The 25,830-nt window shown below is 42.8% G+C and overlaps 1 protein-coding gene across 6 annotated transcripts in view; it reads left to right on the top strand.

The window, feature by feature from the left end:
* ADCY1 (adenylate cyclase 1) overlaps positions 1-19,255 on the top strand; it is a 182,761-nt gene extending 163,506 nt beyond the window's left edge. For 3 of the 6 annotated variants that reach the window (XM_068152591.1, XM_068152593.1, XM_068152592.1), the window contains exons 17-21: positions 675-821; positions 1,195-1,293; positions 7,399-7,513; positions 11,093-11,217; positions 12,066-19,251. In XM_068152591.1, the coding sequence (XP_068008692.1) occupies positions 675-821; positions 1,195-1,293; positions 7,399-7,513; positions 11,093-11,217; positions 12,066-12,404 (825 nt within the window). In that variant the 3' untranslated portion in view covers positions 12,405-19,251. Of the gene's footprint in view, positions 1-674; positions 822-1,175; positions 1,294-7,398; positions 7,514-11,092; positions 11,218-12,065 lie in introns of those variants that run through there. The other 3 variants (XM_068152589.1, XM_068152590.1, XM_068152594.1) reach the window with 3 other exon arrangements.
* The last annotated feature ends 6,575 nt before the right edge of the window (positions 19,256-25,830 follow it).

Below are 25,830 nucleotides of genomic sequence, written 5' to 3' on the forward strand. Positions count from 1 at the left end.
CCATGGTTTACTTCCCATGAGCCTTCCAAGTTCTTAAGCAGAAACTTTACTGTACAGGAGTTCAGGAAGGTGGTTGAATACCCATCCTGGAAGGTGTTTCAAAGAGGCAGAGATGTAGTGCTGAGGGGCATGGTTTAGACTTGGTAGAGTTAGAGAATGGTTGGACTCAATGATCTTCATAGTCTTTTCCAACCAAAACCATTCTGTGACCCTTTGATATTGGTAATGTTGAATAGAGGACATGACCACAGAAGGAAAGACGTGAAGGACCGAGGCCCAGGTTTTGTGCTGCAGGGTGCAATTTTTCCATCTCCTGTTTTGAGTTATGAAGCAAAATTGAGAAAAGGCATTCATATTCCTCATACAAAAAGACTTCTGCAACTATTAAGACTTTCTACAAAGTTTCTACTCACTGTTTCCATGTCTAAGCAGAGAAAAAGACTGAGGGGTGTTTAAACAAGTCTAGCACATTGGGTGCTAATTTTCTTCTGTATTATTGAGTGGAGAGATCTCTCAACATGTTTCTCCTTTTTCCATAAGACTGGCTTTCTTTCCACTGAAAATGATGGCTTTTGTCCTAGCTGTTTCTTAGCAGCAGAATAGGTACCAAAATAATGACACCTGGTTTAGATTAATCTTCTGAAATAAAGATTCTGTCTGCTCATGAACTACAGGACCTTTATTACCAGTCATACTCACAAGTGGGAGTGATGTTTGCTTCCATCCCAAACTTCAATGATTTCTACATAGAGCTGGATGGCAATAACATGGGAGTGGAATGTTTGCGCCTGCTAAATGAAATTATTGCTGATTTTGATGAGGTAAGGTACAAAAGCTTTGTCTCTGGACCATATCAGTTCTACCAAATTGCTATTAATACAGATGATCTCTCACAACTCAGTGTATCTTGAAGTGCCTAGTACAAAAGTATTGTAAACTTCCTGTTTGCTTGTAGTTGGTGTCCCTCTGGGCTTTGGCTTTCAGGCACATGGGTCTCACCTCAAACTCTAATATAGAAAGAGGATTAAAATGTGAGTTAATGGACACTTTTTTTTTCCAATGACCTCAGAGTGGACAAGCCTCAACTTACCAAAAAATAATGTGGCTTAATCAGCTTGCACACATTGTCTGATAACTATGGTTACTTGTCTAAAATACTATGTAATATTTAACAGTTTTATGTTTTAAACAAAGCTTATGGACAAAGAATATTATAAGGACATAGAAAAGATCAAGACAATTGGAAGTACATATATGGCAGCTGTGGGACTCGTACCAACTTCAGGAACCAAGGTAAGAAGATTTTACATTATGGCAGTTTGTGGAAACTCCATTCTCCTTCAATTTCCAGAGGATCACCAGAAACAGAGTTAACTCTCTGTGATTGTACATAACTTGTATGACCTTACCACAATTTCAATCTAAAAGCCAAAGAACAACTGAAGCCCAAAAGAAAGAAACCTGCAATCCTAGAAGTTGCTTATGTGGCTTCATCTGGGATTTCATTGTCAGCAGCCCTGCGCTTTCTGCAAATTGGTGTATAAAGCTCCTAAGCCAGAGTGGTACTGGTTAAAACCTACTATCTCAGATATGTTGCAAGATGCTGGGAAAGGGAGACTCTAGGTGCTGCAAAACTAAGACAAGAATATTAAAGTGTGATTTGTTTGTTTCAAATATTAAAATATAAAATGTCTTCTCAATGATTGTCAATAGCTAAAGGGCAGGTGTCAAGAGGATGGGGCCAGATTCTTGTCAGTGGTGTACAGTGATAGGATAATGGAAAATGGGTACAAACTGGAAAACAGGAGGTTCCACCTTAACATGAGGAGTGTTGTGAGGGTACCAGAGCCCCGGAGCAGACTGCCCAGAGAAGCTGCGGGGTCTTCTCCTCTGGAGAGATACCCAACTCACCTGGAAATTGTAATCCTGTGCAACCTTCTGTGGGTGACCCTGCTTTTAGCAGTGGGCTTGGACTGGATGATCTCCAGAGATTCCTTCCACCCCCACCATGATGACATTCTGTGAAATCTAGGCTCAACCTACAATAAAAACAAACAGCATCTCCCAACCCCCATCAGGGACAGGAACCCAGTGCTAGGTACATTGCTGCACTTTACACTTGCTCCACCAAATCAGCTCTTTGCCCTTCTTTTTACTCCTTTAGTTATTTAGCAATAAAAAATGTCAAAGTAATTTCAGATCAACCCCCACCTGGCTCTGACCTCCTTTCAGAGAGTGGTAGAGAACCAGAAAGTCTCCCTTCAGCTTTCTTATCCTCAAGCTGAACAACTCTGGTTCCCTCAGGTGCACTTCACAAGATGTCTGTACCCAGACTCTTCATCAGCTTTGTTGCCCTTCTCTGGACCTCCTCCAGCACCTCAGTGTGCTTCTTGGAGTCAGGGACCCAAAACTGAACCCAGTATTTACAGAATCATGGGATGGTTTGGGTTGCAGGGGACCTTAAAGATCATCCAGTTCCAGCCTCCCTGCCATGAGCAGGAACACCTTCCACTAGACCAGGTTGCTCAAGGCCATGTCCAACCTGACCTCCAGAGAGAGGACATCTACAACCTCCCTGGTCAACCTGTTCTGGTGTCCCAGCACCCTGTTCTGGCGCTCTTTCCAGCACCCTAGAAAGAATTTCTTCCTAATATCCAGTCTACATTTCCCTTCTTCCAGCTCATAAACATTCTCTATCATCCTATCACTACAAGCCCTTGTACAAAGTCCCTCCACAGCTTTGTTGTAGCTCCCTTCAGGTACTTGAAAGTTGCTCTAAAATCTCCCTGGTGCTTTCTCTTCTCCAGGCTGAACAGCCCCAACCCTCCCAGCCTGTCCCCAACCATGTATACAGTTTAGCATTGACAGATAACATCACATTAGCGGGCAAATGCAAAAAGGACCAGGAGATGGTCTGTGAGCTTCCTCGCAACAATTCTCCTGGTTATGTAAATAAAAAAAACAAAGCCACACAGAAACCAACTGTTAGAATCATGTTGTGGTATATCACATGCAACTGATTTTCTGGCCTGCAGGTCATTTGCAACTGCTGCTTTCCTTTGTGCAATTCCTAGAGATCTACACGTTACCCCCCCAAAAAAAGTACTTTTAAAAAGTCTGTTTACACTGAAATGTTTGACTCTGGGGTCCAAGAGACAGGAAAAAACCAGAAAGATCCTTTGATTTTTGCTCTGAGTGTGATCTCAGGCAAACAGGCAGCAGCATACTTGTGTGTCTGCTATAAATGCTCTTTGAACTATCATCCTGAAAACAAGGGTGTTATTGGGTAACCTGGGCAGCATACATTCCAAAACCTAAACATGTTTATCTCTTGTATTTTATAGTTGCTAACTGAAGGGTCAGCTGAGTTAGCCCAGGACTGGAGATTCTGCTCTGAGCTCATGAGAGGAATGCATTCTAAACCACTGCACGAGGTCTTGTACAGGATTCTGGCTTTCCCTGAAAACTCAGGGCAAATTTTGATCTTTTCTGTGGAGGCAAAAATTATTTAACATTCTGTACCCTTTTACCTTGACTTTGGGTTCCTGCTCTTCTGTGATCTATTCCCATTGTTCATGTGATTATAGAATCACAAAATTGTTTTTGTTGGAAAAGGTCCTTAAGACCATCAAATCTAATTATTATCTAACTCTACCAAGTCTGAAGCTAAACCATGCCCCTGAGCACCACATCTCTGCCTCTTCAAAACACTTCCAGGGATGGGGATTCAACCACCTCTCTGGGGAGCCTGTGCCAATCTTTGAGAATGCTTTCAGTCAAGAAGTTTCTTCTAACGTTCAACCTAAACCTCCCCTGGTGCAACTTGAGACATTGCCTTCCATACTATCACTTGGGAGAAGAGACTGAAACCCACCTGGCTCCAATGTAATTTCAGAGAGTTGTAGAGAGCAATGAGGTCTCCCCTCAGCTTCTTCTCCAGACTAAACCACCCCAGCTCCCTCAGCCTCTTCTCACCAAGCCTATTCTCCAGACCCTTCACCAGTTTTGTTGCTCTTCCCTAGACATGCTCCAGTACCTCAATATCCTTCTTGGATTGAGGAGCCCAAAATTTAACTCAGTACTCAAGGTGTGGCCCCACCAGTGCTGAGTCAAGGAGGACAATTGTCTCCCTTGTTCTGCTGGTGACATTGTTGCTGATCCAGACTAGGATGTTCTTAGCCTTCTTGGACACCTGAACACACTGCTGCCTCATATTCAGCTGGTTGTTGATCAATCCCTCCAGGTCTTTCTCTGCTGGACATCTTTCCAGCCCTAAGCCTGGAGTGTTCATGGGGTGGTTGTGACCCTATTGCAGAATCCATCAGTAAGCCTTCATAAAATTGGCCTCAGGCTGTTGATCCAGCAAGGCCAGGTCCCTTTGTAGAGCCACACTACATTCAAGTGCAAGTAGAAATTACCTACATCGTTTTGGCAGTTTCCCACCAGATTTTCAGCATACAGTCACATATTAGCAGCCTGATGTTCTCAGGTAGCTCATCGTGTGTTGACAATCACTGCCAGCCTGATGGCAGTTCCTGGGCTGCCTCATGAAGGCATATGTGTCCATGGGCACCCATAAGAGACTCAAGCGCTTCTGGTCTCCCCTCTGCTAGGTATGTCCTATCTTCTTTGAAAAAGCTGGCACAGCCTTTCCTTGTAAGCCACCAATTTCAAACTATGTTGTGGACATGGACAGAAGGCAATGGATGGGGTTAACTGTGCTCTTAATTTGAGATATTTACACACCAAAGAACTCAGTGCCCTCACCAAGTTCAATATTTAAAGCCCTTATTTTGCTGGACTGTTGTTTCTGCAGCTTGACTTCAGCAGGTGACTACAGTAAATGCCCATTGCCTCTGCCAGAGTGGCTTTGCTGTGATGCTCTGGGATGTCATTCCAGTAACTATTCCTCTGATGTTTAAATAAATAATTGCTTGGCAGTTACACCATCAGGGCAGCATGCAAAACAAGCTCTTTGTAGATCTTTTGCACAATACCAGCTCACTCTGTGTGTGGAGGCCCTTGAAATTCCATTGGTGAATCACCAGGGTCCTGATTCCACCAGGGTCTTGATCTCACCAAGGTCCTGATTTCATCAGGGTCCTAACTTTGTGGTGTTCATCAGTGCAGCTTCAATAGAGCTTCCCAGTAATTCTTTTGTGGGGCTTATGTCACCTGCAGTGCACCTGGCACCAGTAGTCAACCATGCAACTTTGAGGGGCCCTGCAGGGGTCTTAGACAAGATGACCTTTGAGGATCCCTTCCAACCAGAAGGGCCTGTGATTCTAAATCAAAGCACTCATCAGGCAGTAATTTCAAGATAAGGGGCATAAAGAAGTTTAGAAGGCTGAATAAAACTATACACTCCTCCTTCCCTTCTCTAGACTTTCAATATTCATCTTCTCTGTTGGATGTGTAGCCAGCAGCTCTTTAGACTTAATTCTTGTTCTTTCTTTGTCTTACTAAGGCTGGAAAAGGGTAGAGCAAGTTGATTCAGAATGCCAGAAACTCAGGCAGGTACATAAAAATATCCTTTCTAAAAACTGGGACTGGTCCAGGGATGACTTCCATCATTTTCTTTCTGTCAGCATTTTGCTGTAATTCTTGTCAATTTCCTAGCCAGGTGAAGGAACACTTTTAAAACTGACTTGAACAAAGCAAACAGCTACCTGGTTCTCAGGTTGCTCAGCCACTGTCAGATGCTCCATGCACAAAATCTCACTGTCATGGTAAAAACCCAGCAAGCTCTCATCTCATGCCAGCTGCCACAGCCCTCTTGTGCAACACTACTGAAGCCAGACTGCCACTGACCCCATATTTCTTTCACCATATCCTACCTTTAGCCCACTTTCACTTTGCAAACCTGTTCAAGAATTCATGCCTATTGTTCAAATCAAAGCACGACATAAGAGCAACCCTACTGAGCCATGTCAAAGGTCTGTTCTAGTAACCTGTCTTTAACTAGTCATGGGTAGCTCAGGGGAAGAAGGTCAGGAGTTACAGAACAAACATGTCAACCTTTCTTTTCCACTTTCTAGTGACAGACTGCTTGAGAAATTCTGGAGCAGCAGAGAACACCTTACTTCTTGATAGCAAATGTTTCTTCTATGAGTTTCATCAATTATCATGGAATGGTTTGTGTTGGAAGGGACCTTAAAGATCATACAGCTCCAACCCTACCACTCCCTGCCATAGGCAGGAACACCTTCCACTAGACCAGGTTGCTCAAGGCCCCATTCACTCTGGCCTTGAACACCTCCAGGGAGGGGACATCTACAACTTCCCTGGGCAACATGTTACAGTGTTTCACCACCCCCATTCTAAAGAATTTCTTCCTGATATTCAGTCCAGATCTCCCTTCTTCCAGTTCAAAGCCATTGCCCCTCATCCTATCACTATAAGCCTTTGCAAAAAGCCCATCCCTAGCTCTCTTGTAGACCCCCTTCAGGTACAGGAAGGTGGCTGCTCTAAGATCTCCCTGGAGCCTTCTCTTCTCCAGGCTGAACAGCTCCAACTCTCTTAGCTTGTCTCCATAGAGAAGATGCTTCAGCCCTCTTGATTATCTCTATGGCCTCCTCTGGACCTGCTCCAGCAGTTCAATGACCTTCTTGTGTTGGGGACCCCAGAACCGGATGCAGTACTACAGGTGGGGTCTCACCAGAGCAGAGTAGAGCTAACTGCTGCTATCCACAATATCCTCCAAAAATTAGATCCTCAGTTTATAATCAACCTGAAGTAGTAAAAATTCTTTTGCTACATTTTGGGGTTTTTGTTTTTTGGGGTTTTTTTGCAAGTCAATATTTCAGGACTTTATTTGCTCCCTTCTGGCTCTTTTGCTTTTGCTTGCCTGGAAAGGAAAGAAAATGGTGATGTTCTGCATCTCACAGGATTAAATCTAACAGGACTTTTTGTAAATGAGAACAGCATGCACCTCATGGATCTGGGAGCTAGCAAAAACCCCAAAGGGAGAAGAGGGCAGAAACTATAGTTATTAATAATCATCAAGCAAAGCAGCCTGGTAAGAAAGCAGGTTAGATTCCCTGCCACAGTCACAACAAACATCTGCAGCTCTCTAGCAACAGAACCACTTTACCATGGGAACTTTGCTTTCCATTCTTCCCAGAAATCAAGAAGAGAGAAGGAGAAAAAAAAAAAAAGGGGGGGGGGGGGGGGGGGGGGGGAGTGTGGTGGAATGGTGGAAGAGAGAAAAGAAAAGAATTCTGTACTTGAGAAAATAATGTATGTGCTGTAGCCACCATCAAAAGCCAATCTCACTGAGAGCAAAACACGTTAGATCCTTTCCCTATATGCCATTCAGCCTGAGCTTGTCATTGTTTTTCACTTCACTTGCCTCTCAGTACCACGCAGATCTAATGTGCAATGTTATTTTGTTTCTAGGCTAAAAAATCAATCTACTCCCACCTAAGTACACTGGCAGATTTTGCAATAGAGATGTTTGACGTTCTTGATGAAATCAACTACCAGTCTTACAACGACTTTGTCCTACGAGTCGGTAAGTCACGTTTTATACCATTATCACACGGGCACAACACCAAAATCACAGAATCAATAAGGTTGGAAAAGACCTCAGAGATCATCAAGTCCAACCTATCACCCAACACCTCATGCCTAACTAAACCATGGCTACAAGTGCCACGTCCAGTCCCTTTTTGAACACCTCCAGGGACGGTGACTCCACTACCTCCCTGGGCAGCACATTCCAGTGGCCAATAACTCTTTCTGTGAAGAACTGTCTCCTCACCTCAAGTTTAAACTTCTCCTGGTGCAGCTTAAAACTGTGTCCTCTTGTTCTGGTGCTGGTTGTCTGGGAGAAGAGACCAACCCCCAGCTGGCTACAACCTCCTTTCAGGTAGTTGTAGACAGCAATAAGGTCTCCCTTGAGCCTCCTCTTCAGGTTAAACAATCCCAGCTCACCCAGCCTCTCCTCATAGGGTTTGTGCTCAAGGCCTCTCACCAGCTTTGTTGCCCTTCTCTGGACACGTTCAAGAGTCTCAACGTCCTTCTTAAACTGAAGGGCCCAGAACTGGACACAGGACTCAAGGTGTGGCCTAACCAGTGCAGAGTACAGGGGCACAATGACTTCCCTGCTCCTGCTGGCCACACTATTCCTGATACAGGCCAGGATGCCATTGGCCTACTTGGCCATCTGGACACACTGCTGGCTCTTGTTCAGCCAGCTGTCAATCAGTACCCCCAGGTCCCTTTCTGCCTGGCTGCTCTCCAACCACTCTAATCCCAGCCTGTAGCACTGCATGGGGTTGTTGTGACCAAAGTGCACAACGTTGTTGTTTGTTGGATTTCCCTGTACTGTCTGCAAAGGATTACCTGTCCTGCACTCAATGATTAACACCATCACAGTATAACTAAGGTTGGGAGAGACCTTGAGGATCATTGAGTCCAACCTATCAACACAGACCCCATGACTAGACCATGGCACCAAGTGCCACATCCAATCTCCTCTTGAACACCTCCAGGGACGGTGACACCACCACCTCCCCGGGCAGCCCATTCCAATGACAAACGACTCACTCGGTGAAGAACTATCTTGTCACCTCAAGTCTAAACCTCCCTTGGCGCTGCTTGAGACCGTGTCCCCTTGTTCTGGTGCTGGTTGCCTGGGAGAAGAGACTAACCCCTTCTCGGCTACAACCATCTTTCAGGTAGTTGTAGAGGGCAATGAGGTCACCCCTGAGTCTGCTCTTCTCTAGGCTAAACAATTCCAGCTCCCTCAGCCTCTCCTCAAAGGCTTGTGTTCAAGGTCTCTCACCAGCCTTGTTGCCCTTCTCTGGACACGTTCAAGTGTCTCAATGTCCTTCTTAAACTGAGGGGCCCAGAACTGGACACAGGACTCAAGGTGTGGCCTAACCAATGCAGAGTACAGGGGCACAATGACTTCCCTGCTCCTGCTGGCCACACTATTCCTAATGCAGGCCAGGATGCTATTGGCCCTCTTGGCCACCTGGGCACACTGCTGGCTCATGTTTAGGTGGCTGTCCATCAGTACCCCCAGGTCCCTCTCTGTTTGGGAGCTCTGCAGCCACTCTGACCCCAGCCTGTAGCTCTGCATGGGATTGCCATAGCCAAAGTGCAGCACTCGGCACTTGGACTTGTTAAATGCCATCCCATTGGACTCTGTCCATCTGTCCAGTCTGTTGAGGTCCCTCTGCAGAGCCTTTCCACCCTCTAACTGACTAACATCTGCCCCTAACTTGGTGTCATCTGCAAACTTGCTGATGACTGACTCGACCCCCTCATCCAGATCATCAATGAAGATGTTAAAGAGGACGGGGCCCAGCACTGATCCCTGAGGGATGCCACTGGTGACTGGCCGCCAGCTGGATGTGTCACTATTCACCACCACTCTCTGGGCTCTGCCCTCCAGCCAGTTCCTAACCCAGCACAGAGTGTAGTGGTCCAAGCCACGAGCTGACAGCTTAGATAGCAGTTTGCTGTGGGGGACGGTGTCAAAGGCCTTGCTGAAGTCCAGGTAGACCACATCCACAGGCCTCCCCATGTCCACCAGACAGGTCACCTGATCATAGAAGGAGGTCAGGTTGGAGAGGCAGGACCATCTTTGACAGCAATGCAGATTGTGACATTGAGTGTACCCTTAGCAAGCTTGTGGGTGGCACACCAAGCGGTGTGGTCCAGCTGACATGGCAAAGGGAAGGGATTGCATCCAGAGGACCTGGACAGGATAGAGAAGAGGGCCCAAGCCAACCTCATGAAGTTCAACAAGTTCAAGTGCAAGGTCCTATACCTGGGTCAGGGAAATCCCAGGCACAAATCCAGTCTGGGTGATGAGTGGCTCAAAAGCAGCCTTGAGGAGAATGACTTGAGGGTGCTGGTTGATGAAAAACTCATGAGCCAGTAGTGGTTGCTGGCAGCCTAGAAGGCAACTGTGTCCTGGGCTGCATCAAGAGAAGTGTGACCAGCAGGATGAGGGAGGTGGTTCTCCCCTTCTACTCTGCTCTCATGAGACAACACTTAGAGCACTGCCTCCAGTCAGTTATGGTGCCCCCAGCACAAAAGGGACATGGAACTGCTGGGAACATGCCCAGAGGAGGGCCACAAAGGTGATCAGAGGGCTGGAGCAACTCCCCTGTGGGAACAGGCTATGACAGTTGGGACTGTTCAGCCAGGAGAAGAAAAGGTTCTGGAGAGACCTTAGAGTATCCTCCCAGTACCTGAAAGGGGCCTACAGGAAAGCTGGGGAGGGTTTTTTCACAAGGGCTTGTAGTGATAGGATAAAAGGGAAGGGCTTTAAGTTTAAGGAGGGTAGATTTAGCCTGGATGTTGGGAAGAAATTCTTTACAATGAGGGGGTAAGATACTGGAGCAGTTTGCCTAGGGAGGTTATGGATGATCCCTCCTTGAAAGTGTTCAAGGCCAGGGTAGATGAGGCCTTGAGCAACCTATTTTAGTGGAATGTGTCCCTGCCCATGGCACAGGGGTTGGAACCAGGTGATCTTTGAGGTCACTTCCAACCTAAACCATTCTATGAATCTATGAACCAAAATGTCTCCAGAAGCAGGACAGCAACATCTATGTGGAGACTCAGCAGGTTGGATGGTGAGCACTGCTATCAGAAATGATAATTGCATTTACTTAATTATATACCTATTATATTACCTAATCACAACTGTGTTTACTAAATCTATTCACATCTAGAAGGAAACTGCACCAATAATTTTACCTAGTGCTACTTAGTGTGCCCAGTCTTGTGGCTTACTCCGCACTGCTGAGATGCTGCAAGTTGCCTGACTGTACTTAGCTACTCAGTTAAGTTGCACCTGCAAAAGCTTTTTCAGCACTAGAAGTATAATGGGAGCCTTTTGTTCACAGATGCCAAATCATCTCAACCAGTCTTGTTTTCTCCAGCAAATAGAATCCTTGTCTTCATGATTCAACCTTTCCCATGCAATTTTTACATACTCTTATATGTCTTAGCTCTCAGAGCCCTTTCTCCCAGCCTTCTTAGAGAGCAAGTTGCACTCTTCCCTGCCTTGCCTGCATTCCACTCACCTCTGACAGTACTTCAATTGTTCTTCTTATTTTATTGCACATTTTAGGTATTAATGTTGGGCCAGTAGTAGCTGGAGTCATTGGAGCCAGAAGACCACAGTATGATATCTGGGGGAACACTGTCAATGTTGCCAGCCGGATGGATAGTACTGGAGTGCAGGGGAAAATTCAGGTGAGTCCTTGCTGAGAGTGCTTTGCTGACTTTACATACTTCCTGCTTCGTATGTGGTTACATTTTCAACAGTGTTTAGGAAACTGCCACACCTCACCTTGTGCTCCTCATGAAAAGGGCAACTTTCTTCAGACAATTCAAGCTTCAGAGGTGTAATTGTTTTCCATTATATACACTTCACTACTCAGAGGCAATGAGACCCTCAGATGAACTATTTCCCATCAGAAGAAAGAGAGTTCTGTGCTGCAGTACACACAGTTGGAGGCAACCCTGTGCTGTAGCAATTTTGCTTGAGTAAGGAGTGCAAGGAGAGGGTCTAGGTCCATTTGCATCCTGCTGCACTTTATGTATATTTAAAAGTTCCTTGGATCCTTTGGACCAGAGAAGCTACACAGACAGGGAGCATTGTTTTACTGCTAGAGCTTGGCTACAAGCTATGCTGCACCTCTCAATGCACTCTCGCAGTCCTCTAACCAAAATAGCTGTCTAGTGTCCGGGGATCAATAGTTCTTCTGGAGTAAATTACCGTCACTGGAAGTGATCCAGCTTCCAACAGTGGACAGTGTGGTTACACATTTCTGCTGAACAGACCTTACCTCCCTGTGTAATTCTTCAGCTCAAGAGAAGAAGTTCTGCTTCTCAGACTCCAGTTTGGCCAGTCTTTTTTTAACTCATGATGAAACTCCTAAGTGATGCTGAGAGCAGCGGGAAGTGCTAATTGGTTCTGCTTAAGCATTTTCTTTTGTGGCAGAGAAAATAGAATGAGGAGGAGTGGTCAGTTCCAGGATTCACCTTACATGAATGGGAAAAACTAATAGTTTGTTGTTTTGGTTTTTTTCTGTCTTCAGGTGACAGAAGAAGTTCAGAGGATCTTAAAAAGGTGCAGTTATGAATTTGTGTGCAGAGGTAAAGTCAGTGTAAAGGGGAAAGGTGAAATGCTGACTTATTTCCTAGAAGGAAAGGCTGATGGAAATAATGGGCAGACGCGGTCTTTAAACTTAGAGCGGAAAATGTACCCTTATGGGAGAGCAAACATTCAGACAAAACTGGGCACCAGCTGTCCATCAGTGTCCTCAGTGGCTGGCTATACTGTCAAAGCTGGGCTTGCAGCAGGTCAAGCATCTGCCTCTCACACCAATCAAACACTGCATTATCTTCCTTCTGTGCCGGCTGTGAAGGAGGCCTAGAGAAAAGCAGAGGTGGTGGTGCCATTTGCAGTCTACTTGGAGAGATATGGCTGCCTGAATTTTTACCAAGAGATCAGAGGTGAGAGGCCGTGGCATTAACCAAGGACCACTACAACCCAACCAAAGAGAACTTGGGGACTGTGTAACAAACTCTTGGAATGGAACATATAAGGGCTAGCAATTCTGTTATGAAAAGTCAAAAACCTGATTTCCTGGAAATGAGGAATATTTTCTTGGCATTTTTAAAGGGGAGATGAAAAAAAAAACAGTTAAACATGCAAGCAATTATTTATGTGTGTGTGTATATATATGTTTTAATCTATATATGCACATATACAATCAGTCCTGTGTAGACTTAATAGAGATTTATAGAGATAAACATAAAAATATGTATTTATTTACACATCAACATGCAGTGATACAGCAAAGAGGTTTCTCTTTCTGTCATAGCCAGCATTGTTGGGTCTGGGATTAACAAAGTTGCATTGAACTGTGGAGTGTGGGGCAGCTGGAGACTCTCCAGGGCTACAGCAAGAGTTAGAGAGGTTGTGCTCCCAGCTCAGGAGTTAAAGCAAAGAGAACAGCATTCATTGTGCTGTCAAGGGCAGATTAATGAAGGCTGGACTCAGCTAATTGCTAAACCTTATGGTTTGGGTTTTCTTCTTTAATTCTCCTTGCATGCTCTGAAACACTTAAAGTAAAAAACCACCACCAACAACAACAAAAAGCCATCTCCAATTCAAACCGTAACACTAAGCTATGAAATAGATAAACCACAGAGCTTAATGGTTTGGCAGAAAAACAATATATGTGTTCTTTCACATAAAAATAAACAAATCATAATTTAAAAAAAAAAAAAAAAAAAAAAAAAAGATAAAGAAAGGTGGTAGAAATTAGAAGATACTGTCTCTTCACAGGTCATTTGACTCTGTGCGGGAGAGAGGAGCCACCCAGCAAGCACAGCAATATACTTATGCAATATAGAAACATTCCTCTCTGTACAGCACTGGTGTTCTTGAAGAGCAGAAGGATGGTATCATTACTTCCGGCTTTTCTAAACAGCACAGGACTTGGGGCTTCCTTCCAGAAGTTAGCTTTACCTTTCTAAACATCGCAAAAGAATAGTCCCATGCTTGTGACAAACCTGTTGCTGCTAGCCTTGTGACATTTGCATGTTTGCCAACACAGTCTCACATCTTAATTAATTCTTAAATTTATGCCACAGTTTTATTATACCTTGATCCTACCCAGGCTCACTCTTCAAAGCTGCACAATTATATAAAGCTATAATTCTGAGAAACAAGAACAGGCAAACTTTGCCCAAATGAGGAGCACACTGGTGAACATGCCAGGAGAGCAAGGCCTGCTCTTAATCTGCAGACAAAGGACCATATTCCCACTGTTTTTCCCTTTTGAAATTATCCCCAGCATAAAATTGCCAGACCAGCTCAGTGGGAAAGCAAATGAAGCTATATTTACAAGCAGACTAGAATCTAGAAGTATGAAATGCAATGAATATGTACAAAATATACAATATTTACATGTATTTACAATTTGTAAGCAACACAAGAACCCCCCTGCATGTGGCAGGGGGTTAGAACCAGGTGATCTTCAAGATCCCTTCCAACCCAAACCATTTTATCATTCTATGAAAAGAAAAAACAACCACCATTAAAAAAAAACCCACCAAAAAAACCAACCCCCCCATCCAAGACTACAGAAGTTGCCCAGATTGCCTTTGGCAGGCCAATTTTACTACTGATTTCAGTGGACAGGAGATTCCCAGTGATTGTCCTGCCATCAGCTTTTGCTCTGAAGCAGTCACTGTTTGTGTTAGAGGTACATGGACAACTACTGTGTCAACAGATGCAAACTGTTGAAGAAACGCTGCAGGAGTTTCTGTTCTCCATGGAGCCATAACAGGCTGCTGTGGTTTCCAGCAGGGCTTCTAATTTATCCTTATGTCCCCTGCCAGCTCAGTGTTTCAGTACAAAGCTAGCAAAATCAGTGTTGTGATTAAAATTACTATAAAAAAAAAACAACACAAGAATTGCTTCCTAGCTGTACTAAGTATATGTACTTTGACTGATCTGTGGAATGTCCCCATCCCTGGAAGTGTTGAAAAGGGGCAGAGATGTGGTTCTGAGGGACATGGTTTAGCCTCAGCCCTGGTAGAGTTAGAGAACAGTTGGACTAGATGATCTTAAAGGCCTCTTCCAGACAAAATGGTTCTGTGATTGTATGGTTTCGCTCCCTAACAGCTACCCAATTCACAGGCAGTTCTCTGGAATAATTTAATTCTCCTTTGGAGGAATCCAAAGACATTTAAATAAACACCTGTAGAGAATAGATATTTTATATATTAAAAAAAAAATAATTACATAATGTAACTGAATAAGTGGTGTCCATGTAGAGCACAAAACATATTTATGTTTTCTAATGGGTTGTAAGAGCTAAATCATCAAACATGAACATTAAATATGTTACCAAAATGAGAAGTATTACGTGCAGTGGGCCACAAAGATGGCTGGAGCACCTCCCCCAGGGGGAGCACAGGCTGAGAGAGTGAGGGCTGTTCAGCCTGGAGAAGAGAAGGCTCTGGGAGACCTTAGAGCAGCTTTCCATTATGTGAAGGGGGCTACAAGAAAACTAGGGAGGGATTTTTCACAATGCCTTGTAGTAATAGGACAAGGGGAAACAGACAGGATATCAGGAAGATGCTCTTTACAGTGAGGGTGGTGAGATGCTGGAACAGGTTGTCCAGGGAGGTTGGGGATGATCCTTTCTTGAAAATGTTCAAGGCCAGGTTGGATGGGGCCTTGAGGAATCTGCTCCAGTTGCTCCTGTCTGTAGCAGTGGGATTTGAGCTGGATGAACTTTAAGGCCCCTTCCAACCTAAACCATTCTATGATTCTATGCGGTAGCATTCTTGATCACTAAATTTAGCTCACAAACCCCAAGTCACACAATTTTTGAATACAACATTGTTTTTACATGGACTTTTAGTAAAAGCCTATTTGATCCAAGCAGTAGATCTGGTAATATGTGAACACACAGACAAATGCAGTCATTGACTCACCCCAAAAACTTACAATGACATTATTTCTTTGTTACTTCTTTTTACTAGGTCCAAGATACAGGCATATTACCTTTGTTTTTCTTAGCACTAAATGGACAGTGAGCAGAAATGAGTTTTATCCCTTGTATTAATATTTTTGTGACTGTTATCATCTCCAGCCTAGTCCTGGAGTAAGGCCAGGGGAAGATCATCCAGCAAGGTAAATCAGGATTATTAATTTTTAATATTTCAAAGGATTAGCAGGTGCTAGTAGAATTACTCCAAAGTTTTTCTGAGCTTTATTCCCTTCTCCAACAGCTGAATGAGGCACGTCACTTTAGAATCATAGAATCATAGATCCATTGAGGTCGGAAGAGACCGTTAAGATCATCAATTCCAACTGCTCACCTGGAGCTCACAATCTCACCACTATTGCTAAGATATTACCACTGAACCACACCCCTCATCACCACATCCATGGCTCTTCTAATTACCTGGTGACTTTACCACCACCCTGGGCAGACTGTTCCAATGGTTTCTTTCATAAGATTGCTTTCATTGTTGAACAGAAAGGATCAGAGAGGCACAGTCTATCACCCACTTCTCATTCAGCCTTTTTGCAGGACATCTGTGCCTCCAGAGATGGTTGGATGGACCAGGATGGCTTCTTAGAGCTGCAGCCAGCCCAGTGTTCATGTTCTATCTTATAGCACCAGTGATGGTGGAGTCAGCTTCTAGGCTTTCTTTGAGTCAGACCCTTTTGTATCTTTGTATTTTTGTGGCGGATGTTGCTGCTGGTTTTACTATGGGGAAAAATATCTTTTCCTGTGTTGTCCTAGATTGAACAATGCAGAATCAGGAAGAAAGTTCAGCCAAGGCACAAATTAGTAAAAAGCCACATGAAACTTGCAGACAGTGTGCAGCAGCCATTCCATAAGGGAAAGTTACATGCCTGTTGAAATCATAATATAATGAAGCTGTGCTCTTGCCATCATGCTTTCCTTCCTTGTTCATACCATTTTTTCCCCATTTTCCTTCTCTGGGTGTGTTTGTTTTATATTGGGTCTTGTGTGATATGTTTAAATGAGAGTTTTAATCTCTCTGCTCTTCTACAGTCTTTGATATGTTTAGTAAATTTTGTACACAGAAAGAAGTATTAATGCTTCAAATAGCCTCAAAAATGCACATTTTCTGCCAAATTAGAGAAGCTTGTCATCAAATTTTCATTGGTAATTGGCTGAAGATAATACAAGTCTCACTCCAATATCCCTGAAAAACATCTGATGGATTTCCTTGGATTTGTTTGGGATTTGAAGTGTGTCCACTTTAATGCTTGCAGTTTAATTTCCCATCTTGCATTTATTAATTTTCTGATCAAGCTCTGTAACCTTTGCCTTGGTGATCTTGCTGTAGCCCCAGCAAGGAGTCAGTTCTGCCTGCAGTATCCCAGAGTCCCTCAAATTTAACTGAGGATGGAAACTTCAATGGGCAGAATAGCCTCCTGCACTTCTGTTCACTGTTTTGTGCAGCTGTTAGCTTAAAACAATTAACAGATAGAAGCCCTACAACAAAGTGGTGCCATTCCGGCATGTCAATGTCTGTCAATAGCAAGCACAATATTTCACATCAGTTTGCATGTTTTCTCTTTCAGATAACAGTAATAATTGAAGTCTCTCTTTATTTATATAAGAAGATAAGTATCAGAGACCTTCAGGCTTCACTGTCTTGGGAGCTAATTTCAAAGTGTCCCTATGCTACTTTTATCTTGAAATGATTTTTAGATTATTTTTCTCTGCTGAGATTGCAAACTGGAATGCAGTTGAATTACTGGCTAGATATTTCCCAACATGTCCCATTCACATTGACTAAAAAGCTCTTCCTTCTATCCAGCCTGTACAATGTGTTTGGTTTGGTAGCTGCTTCCCACCAGGGTCAGTCACACTCCCTTGTCTTCACAAAAAGACATGCAATTCCTCCTTTGCTTTCTCTAGGTGAAACTGAGAGCCAAGAGCTTCAGCTCCTGAGGGCTGAATCTGCATCCTTTATGTATCCACAAGGCCTGCAGAAATCACCATGAGTTTAGCATGCATCCAGTTCTGATGTCTACATCATAAGAAGGACAAAAAAAAAAAAAAGCTGGAGAGGGACATTTCATAAGGGTGTCTAGGAACAGGACAAGGGCAATTTGTTTTAAGCCGAGGGAGAGTAGGTTTAGACTGGATCTTAGGAAGAAGTTCTTCAGTATGAGGGTGGTGAGACTCTGGAATATGTTGCCCAGAATGGTTGTGGATGTCCCCTCCCTGGAGCTGTTTAAGGTTAGATCAGATGAGGCCTTGGGCAACCAAGTCTTTTTGAAAGGCATCCCTGCCCATGGCAGAGGGGTTGGAGTAGATGATCTGAGGTCTTTCCAACCTATGAATCTATGCTTATGAAGGTCAGGAGCTGAGTTTCTGTCAGCAAAGTTCTGGTTTGGGTTGCAGAGGCGGTCCCACAGCAGTACTCAGCTGAGTAGGTTACTGGGCTGTAACTGACAGTAGGTCACATGCCTCAATCTCATGCAAGCTTTTGCCTTCAATTTATTCAGAAGGCAAAAGAAAGTCCTTGGGAGTGACTGTTGGGAGGGAAACAGTGTATGACCTGTGCCATTTCAGCACGTTGGGGAGTCTGAATACACTAGCAAGTAGCACAGTTCATTTTCCTGTCTCGAATGCTTTTAGCAGCAACGAAGTGTGTTCTTTATATCAGCAAGTCCAGATTCTCTACATGTTCTGCCCAGGCAGGAGGACTATTTAGCCATAATGTTCTTTCAAGTTAGAGTTTTTGTATTACAGTGAAAAAAACAACACAACATTTTTTAATTTGTGATAAACCTGTATTATAACTGCCTTATTTATTTGTAATCTTGTACAGTGTTACAAAAGGATGGACAACATTGGCCTTTCATGTACTATTCACTTTCAGAGATGTATTGTATTATGAGATTTTTGTAAATAGTTTTAGCTTGGACAGGTAATTGCATGTACACTTGTAATAAAAAGAGGCAAAGAGGCACACTTTTAATAAACGTTAATAATTTTTGTAAGAGACATTTTACATGTGCATGAAGAAATGGAAGTTCTTTTGCTTTTCCTTGCAATCTAGTGCATGCCACTCATGCCTGACTTCAGTAAGACAAAATGAAAACACTAAAGTTGTTTTTGTTTTTGGTTTTTCTCCTAAATGTTTTTTGGACATATCACTTCTAGCACAGAGTTAAATCCACTTAGTTGCATGTGCGTTCAGCAAAGCGAAATCAAAATGCAAACAGCAAATAAAGAAGAAGAAGAAAATAAATAATAATAATAATAATAATAATTTAATGGTTGTGATCTGCCAACCTCGCTGTCCCAAGATCCATAACGCAGTATATAAAAAGTGTTATCAACATCTATGCTATCTTCATAAAGTACCTTCTGGTCATTAGAAGCAATAAATTCTACTTTACTGTAATATATATAAAAAGAAAACAAACAAAAAACCCAAGTAGACATTCTAGTTTGTAATGGTGTAATATCTAACATTCAATGGGTATTTGCTGATACTGCAGTTGCTGTAATATTGTCACCAAGAAGGACCAAGTGTCACATCCATCATTGCTGTATGCAGGTGCAACGCTACTGAAGGGAAAGGAGGTGAATTTGGCCCATTGATGTTACCCAGAGTATATTTCTGATGTGGTTACAAGTTATTGTATATGAAAAGAACACAATGCAAAGAGATTGTTTTCCTAGCTACATACATATGTATATCTATATGTATGTGTATAGATACAGACTCATTTGGTTGCCTAATTTTTGTTAGGTTTTTCTCTTTTCTTTTCTTTCCTTTTCTTTCCTTTTCTTTTTTCTTTTCTTTTCTTTTCTTTTCTTTTCTTTTCTTTTCTTTTCTTTTCTTTTCTTTTCTTTTCTTTTCTTTTCTTTTCTTTTCTTTTCTTTTCTTTTCTTTTTCTTTTCTTTTCTCTTCCTTTTCTTTTCCTTTTTCTTTTTTTTCTCTTTTCTCTTCTCTTCTCTTCTCTTCTCTTCTCTTCTCTTCTCTTCTCTTCTCTTCTCTTCTCTTCTCTTCTCTTCTCTTCTCTTTTTCATCTTTTTTTCTTCTTTTTTTCTTCTCTTCTTTTCTTTTCTTTTTGACTCATTTTCCAAATAACTTCTATAGCTGAGCAGAAAGTATTTGCCTGGAGTACTATCAGAAGAAGATTCACAGTGTTCTCTGGCTTTCAGGCATGTGGGCTGTGTGCTTATGCTAGTGCTGCTCCCACTAAAGCTATGCTTACTGGGAAGCCTCCCTTAGTAATCACAGCCTAACCCACATCTTGAGGCCCACATCATCTAGAGATGTAGGATATCAACATCCAAGGCTCTAGCTCATTTATTTTTCAGTGTTGCTGCTGAACCTGGAGGTATTTCACATGCATCATTTTACAAGTTGTACACACCTGTGGTCACTGCAGCTCAGGACTGCTTCTCACATTCCTTATATAGTTGCTGTATGATAGATGAGGAGTTTTGCAGGAGCATTAACACCAAGGTTGATGGCAGAGGGGGAAAAGGTCATGTGGACTGTGAATACTTTCTCCTATGGATTAATGAGGATTTCTTGTCATTTACAGGTTTGAGCTAGTTTTATAATAGTGCATAGAAATCCATTAATTTGTTTGTTTCATCAGATGGCTGTGGGGTTAACTAAGCAGTACAGCTTCTGCAAGTACTTCTGTCACAAATTAAGATGTAGATTCATACAACATATCCCAGTAGCCTGCATACAAGAACCATTACCTTGTACTGGTGATTAGCTTCATACAGCAGTTAAGGGTTTCTAACACAGTTATAAACTAACTCATCTTAAATTCAGTGATTTTTACATGTCAGTGGGGCATAACTGTTGTGACTAATGATAATCTGGACTCTACTGCTCTACCCAACCCTGTTTATGGTTGACTTTTCCTAGAACTCTGTATCGACATTTTTTAGCTCTTTATTGCTTCCAATTTTGTCTCTCACTGAGATTTCAGGCCAAATCAAAACCATTAATAAATATGTAATTGTGAATAAATGGGGGAAAGCACATATAGGGAGGGGGCTGTCTATTGGTCTTTAATAACTCCTCAAAACGTCAAGCCTCTTGGGTTGCCTGGTGTGAAATAATCTGGTGGGTGCAAGGACAAAAATGTGAAATGAAGGGGAAAAAAAGATCACTAAGTTAGCAGGAGTACAAAATAATGAAAAGAAGATAGCAGTTTCTAAAAGGAAAAGGTGAAAAGCCAGTGCTCCTTCTGAAGTCAGTGGCAAAGCTCTCAGTGACGTGGAACAGGTTGTGAGTATCTGAACCGGCAGAGTGCTCAACCAGATTCCTAATGCAACAAAACAAAATAAGGCTGGTGACTAACAGCATGACCAGGTCCATTTCTGAGTTTTCATGTCTGTTCACATGTCCAGGAGTACTGGAGATTTCTTGATGACATACTCTCAGAGTTTCAGAAGGAAGTATTAGAAACAGGTGGAAGTTGACATCTTCAATGCCTGCTTTCTGACTGTAAGGAAGCGCCTTGACATTTGAATGGGCATTGGTTAATGTGTATAGCCTATGTGTTGAGAGGACTTGGTTTTGCTTGTGCCTTACTGCATGCTGGAGGATCTGCTTCTTAATATTAGGATCTCTGTTTTATGCCTTCTGTGAGACTGGACATGTCACACCTGCATAAAACTGAAGGAACAAACAGTGCTGCATCACTGTGAAGTTTTTTTTACTACTTCTTTTCTTACTTTGGTTTACTATCTATGTGGGTGCAAGACGTGCTCCAAGCATTTATGAAGAGAGGCCATGCACAGGTATCTGCAATTCTAAGCTAAATACAAACAGATTTCCTAGATCTCTCTGATGAAAATCCACTGAGACAGTTTGGAGATCCTTTGGAAAAAAAAAATAAATCCATCTGCCCTTCTCTTCAGAACAGGCTGAACATAGCACATTGATTACCAACATCCAGAACGCTTAGCTACAGCTTGGAACTGCACTGCCACATTTGCTAGACATAGGTTGGTGGTGCCACAGCCAACAGTTCTTCTTGTGGGATTTGATCACTGCGGTTGTGCAGACTACTGTGTCTTACCTTCAAGTGCCTGACCTGCTGCTTTGATCCTACACCTGTGAATGGTGGCATCAGTTATGAACAACTTGGGCTGGCACATTGAAGTTATTCAATGATTCCTTGCATCTTCTGCTCCTTAGTATGTGTGGGGGGGGGGGGTGGGGGAGGGGGTTAAACGTTGTCTGCTCTTACATTTCAAAGCAGTGTGTCCAGAATTTTCAGTGAGAGATTAAAATTAACTGCACATGCCACCACAATAATTGATTCATGATTATTGCATTCTGAAATTGTTACAGTAGAAATCCTTCTTTGCTTAGAATTCCTGCTTTTTTCATTCTAGCTTTGTGGAGTTTGAGTAAAAGAAGTGCACTGACTATGGAACTTGCTCCCTTGTACAAGTAGATAGTCCATACAAATTTGGATGTAGACAAAGCAAATAGTGAGTTTCTTTTCTGCATTTAAGCAGCTTTGGAAAATGTTACAGAATATAGTAAGAAGGGAAGGAATGCTTTCAATGTAACTGGTTTCAAAGCCAGGGTCCAAGAGCAGTTACCTCTTCCAATCTGATTTAACTCAAACCAGAGAATTTTAGAGTGGTGATCATATATTCAGTGAAATTCTAATGAAGGTTAAAAAAATTCCCTGTTGGAGGCTCTTTTTGCAGAAGATATTTGTCTGTGTGCAAGCACAGTTGGTGGATAATGATGCAAAGCAGTAGTAGTAACACACATTTCACAGTCTCAAGCTGAATCAGCCAAATTTGACCCATCTCTTAAAATCTCTGCCATTACAATTTGTGTTTCAACCCTCCTCTGTCTGGGTTTTATCCTGCTGTTTTGATTAATCCTTGTACTCTCTGCTGTCAGGGGGTCAATTTTTGCCCTTCTGGTATAGGCTCTGCTTGGAAATGAGATGTTCAGTGGTTTGGGTTTGTTTTTTCTGATCTGTTCATTGAAAAGGTTTAAAAGAGCATGTGTTTCTTTCTTTTTATAGTGAAATGATCAGGAGTGGAAGGTAGGAAGAAATAAAACAAACACATGGATCATGTGTCCTACACTCAAAACAGGTTTGCCTAGATGTGATGGCACAGTGTTCCTTCTAGTTTTATCCATAATTCCAAGGATCCTAGTAATATTTAAACATAGTAAGTGTCATAGCACTAAGAGAGGAAGGAGCTAGTCATGCCTGCCTGCCTCTTAACACCACATCACTCTTGTTTGCATGTCAAAATGTGAGCTTCAGCTCATAAAACACTACTTCTTCAGACATCAGTGCCCTTGCTGCCCTTAGCTTATCTTGAGTTGTTCAGTGCCATGATATTTTTGTTGCCAGCAGTTACTGTCCACTCAGGCCTGGTTACCATCTCACTCCATAGTTCCTTCACAACATGGCTGTCAAGCTCCTTCTTTTTCAAAACCAAATTTTTACTTATAAGAGGTGTTGATGAGAAAAGAAATAGCTTTGACATAATCTGATTAGGAAGCACTACACATGAAAGCAAACACAAAAGGGTGAAGAAATACACCCTGTGGTGGGAGTACAGGTATCAGCATCTGGCAGCAAGCTGGGCAATATGGCCTGACTTTGCCAGCTGCAGGCACAGCAGCATCTCTACTCACGTTCCCCAAAAAAGACACACAGATAGACGAGTGGGGTGGCCTAATTCATATTCCCTAGCAGTTTCTTAAACATATGCAAACCTGTCTTAAGGGCAGTTACGTTGCCTGCATATGGACATTTCTCTTCATTAAGTGCAAGGAAAGATACAGTCTTGGAGTTTTATCAGGCTGGTTGAACGCAAGTGTTCAGTAAGGAGATTGTGCAAGAGGAATTGCGTCAGCTGCTTAACTTGCAGGTCTTGGCAGTAAATTCTGCATCAATTCTGAGCTAACTTTAATATTCTGCTTAAATTTAGGGGGGAAAAAGAAAAATCATTCATTGAGTCGGGTGGAGATACTCCATTCCTTACAGGGAAAGCCAGACTTAATCTTCTCCCTATTTAATTGGCATAAGAGGCTTCAGAAGATATTTCAGTTCTATTTCCAGCCCCCTAAAAGTAATGGAAACACTAATTTCAATGTCAAATGGAAGATTGCCAGTGACTTCAAAGGGAACAGGCCTGAAGCCTACTGCATCATGATAGAAACAGCCACAAAGGTAAATGGGAAGAGTCTTAACTTTAAGGAACGAGCTAGTAAGTCAAGATGTCATTTTTCCAACTGTTGCAGCCTACTGAACCTATAAATATTTTTTATACTTACATAGCTATACACTATATATATATATGTATGTATGTACATACCTAGTACAATACAATAACTTCATGCTGGGTAACTTCTGATGAGAGATTTGCATTAATAATACGGGTCTATTTTTATGTAAATAGAATATTGTAGAGTATCTTTCAGTCTTTTTTTCAGGATTGTTACAATTGAGAAGAGCAATTGAATATTTGTCCTATTTTTATGTTCAAAAAAGTGAATGGACTGAAATGTTAAATGTGAATGTAAATTTCTTATTGCAACTTTTATACTGAGTGTTTGCACTATTATAATTTCTGGAATCTTAATTAAAAATAAAGGAAACAAAAACTTGCTTGGATAAACCACCATTTGAGGTTCTTGTTTTGCTTGTTTCTTTTAAAATCAAGTTGAATTCATTGTTCTACACACACATTCACAGATTCACAGACTGTATTGGGCTGGAAGGGATGCTCAAAGGACATTTTCTCCATCTTTTCCAATGCGCCCTGAAGTCAGCAGGGACACCTCCAACTAGATCAGGGTGCCCAGGCCCGCATCAAGTCTGATCCTGAATGCCCCCAGGGACCCAGCCTCAACCACATCCCTGGGCAGCATCCCTGGCAGAAGAACTTCTTCCTTAAGCCCAAGCTAAATCTAGATTCACACCATTGCCTCTCATCCTGTCACTAAAAGCCCTTCTAAACAGTCCCTCCCCAGACTACCTGTAGATTCCCTTCAGATATTGAAATGTAGCTATAAGGTCTCAACCTGGTGCTTGTGGCAAAGAGCTCCAGGTGAGACATGAGCCTTCTCTTCTCCAGGCTGAACAGACCAAATTCTTTCAGCCTGTCTTCACAGGAGAGGTGCTGCAGCCCTCTGATCACCTTGGTGGTCCTATTCTGGACCTGCTCCAGCAGATCCATGTCTCTCTTGTGTCGGGAGCCTCATAGTTGGACAAAGCACTTCAGGTGAGGTCTCACCAGACCAGAGCAGAGTGAAAGAGTAGCCTCTCTGGACCTGCTGGCCATGCTTCTTTTGATGCAGCCCGGGATGCCATTGGCATTCTGGGATGCAAATGTGCATTGTTAGCTCATGTCCAGCTCCTCCAATCTGCCTTTCTAAGGATACAGCTACATCTTCCCAGTTTTTGGGTAAAAAATATACACCTAGAAAGCCTGAAATTTTAGTTTCACAGTCGATTTGAACTAATTGTTCCCTATGGGCACAATTCACCTCCTCTGTGACTCTTGTTGACTTTCTGCATTGACCATCAGTGTGGGCCAAGTGCTCCATCCATTGTGCAAGCAGAGGAAAATAAACATGTGCAAATACTGGCAAAATACTAGCAACATGGAGCAGAACACAGGGAGGGGAAGCTCATCTCTCCCTTTCCACAAGTCAGAAATAACGTGGCCAACTTGAGCTGAGTGCAGATTGTGCCGGCACTTTATGTTGTACAAGACACAGAGCCAAGCTAAGTGCAAAATTACACAGGTTACCTTCAGATTGATTTGGAAACTGATAAAGTTATATCAGGTAACATATCTCTCAAGAGGCTCTGTAGGCTTGGACTCTGCACCAAAGTAATTTGATTGTACTGCTTCCAAATGACAGCAGATTCCCATCTGGCAAGCTCAGAGCAAAAGCAGAGGGGCCCAGGTTCTGTCAGCCTGTCCATGCATATATGCCCTGAGATAGCTTGGAAATGCAGAGTCCTTTGAGATGGAAAACAGCCTGGGCTCAGATGCAAGAGGCTTTATTCCAAACGTTAGATTGAGGCTCTCCATCTCTCTCTCCTGCAGGTGAGAGCACAGTGTGAGTTGTTCAGAACCAAGAGCCAGCAACATGCCTTCGTGGCCAAGGAGGCAAATGGTCTCCTGGGGTGCATTAAGAAGAATGTGACTAGCAGGGTGAGGGAGGTTCTCCTCCCACTCTGCTCTGCTCTGGCAAGGCTACACCCTGGAGTACTGTGTCCAGTTCTGGGCTCCCCAGTTCAAGAGA

This window comes from Melanerpes formicivorus, unplaced genomic scaffold, assembly GCF_026170545.1.
Source record: "Melanerpes formicivorus ecotype bairdi unplaced genomic scaffold, bMelFor1.0.p_v2 SCAF_24, whole genome shotgun sequence".
Classification (NCBI taxonomy): Eukaryota; Metazoa; Chordata; class Aves; order Piciformes; family Picidae; genus Melanerpes; species Melanerpes formicivorus.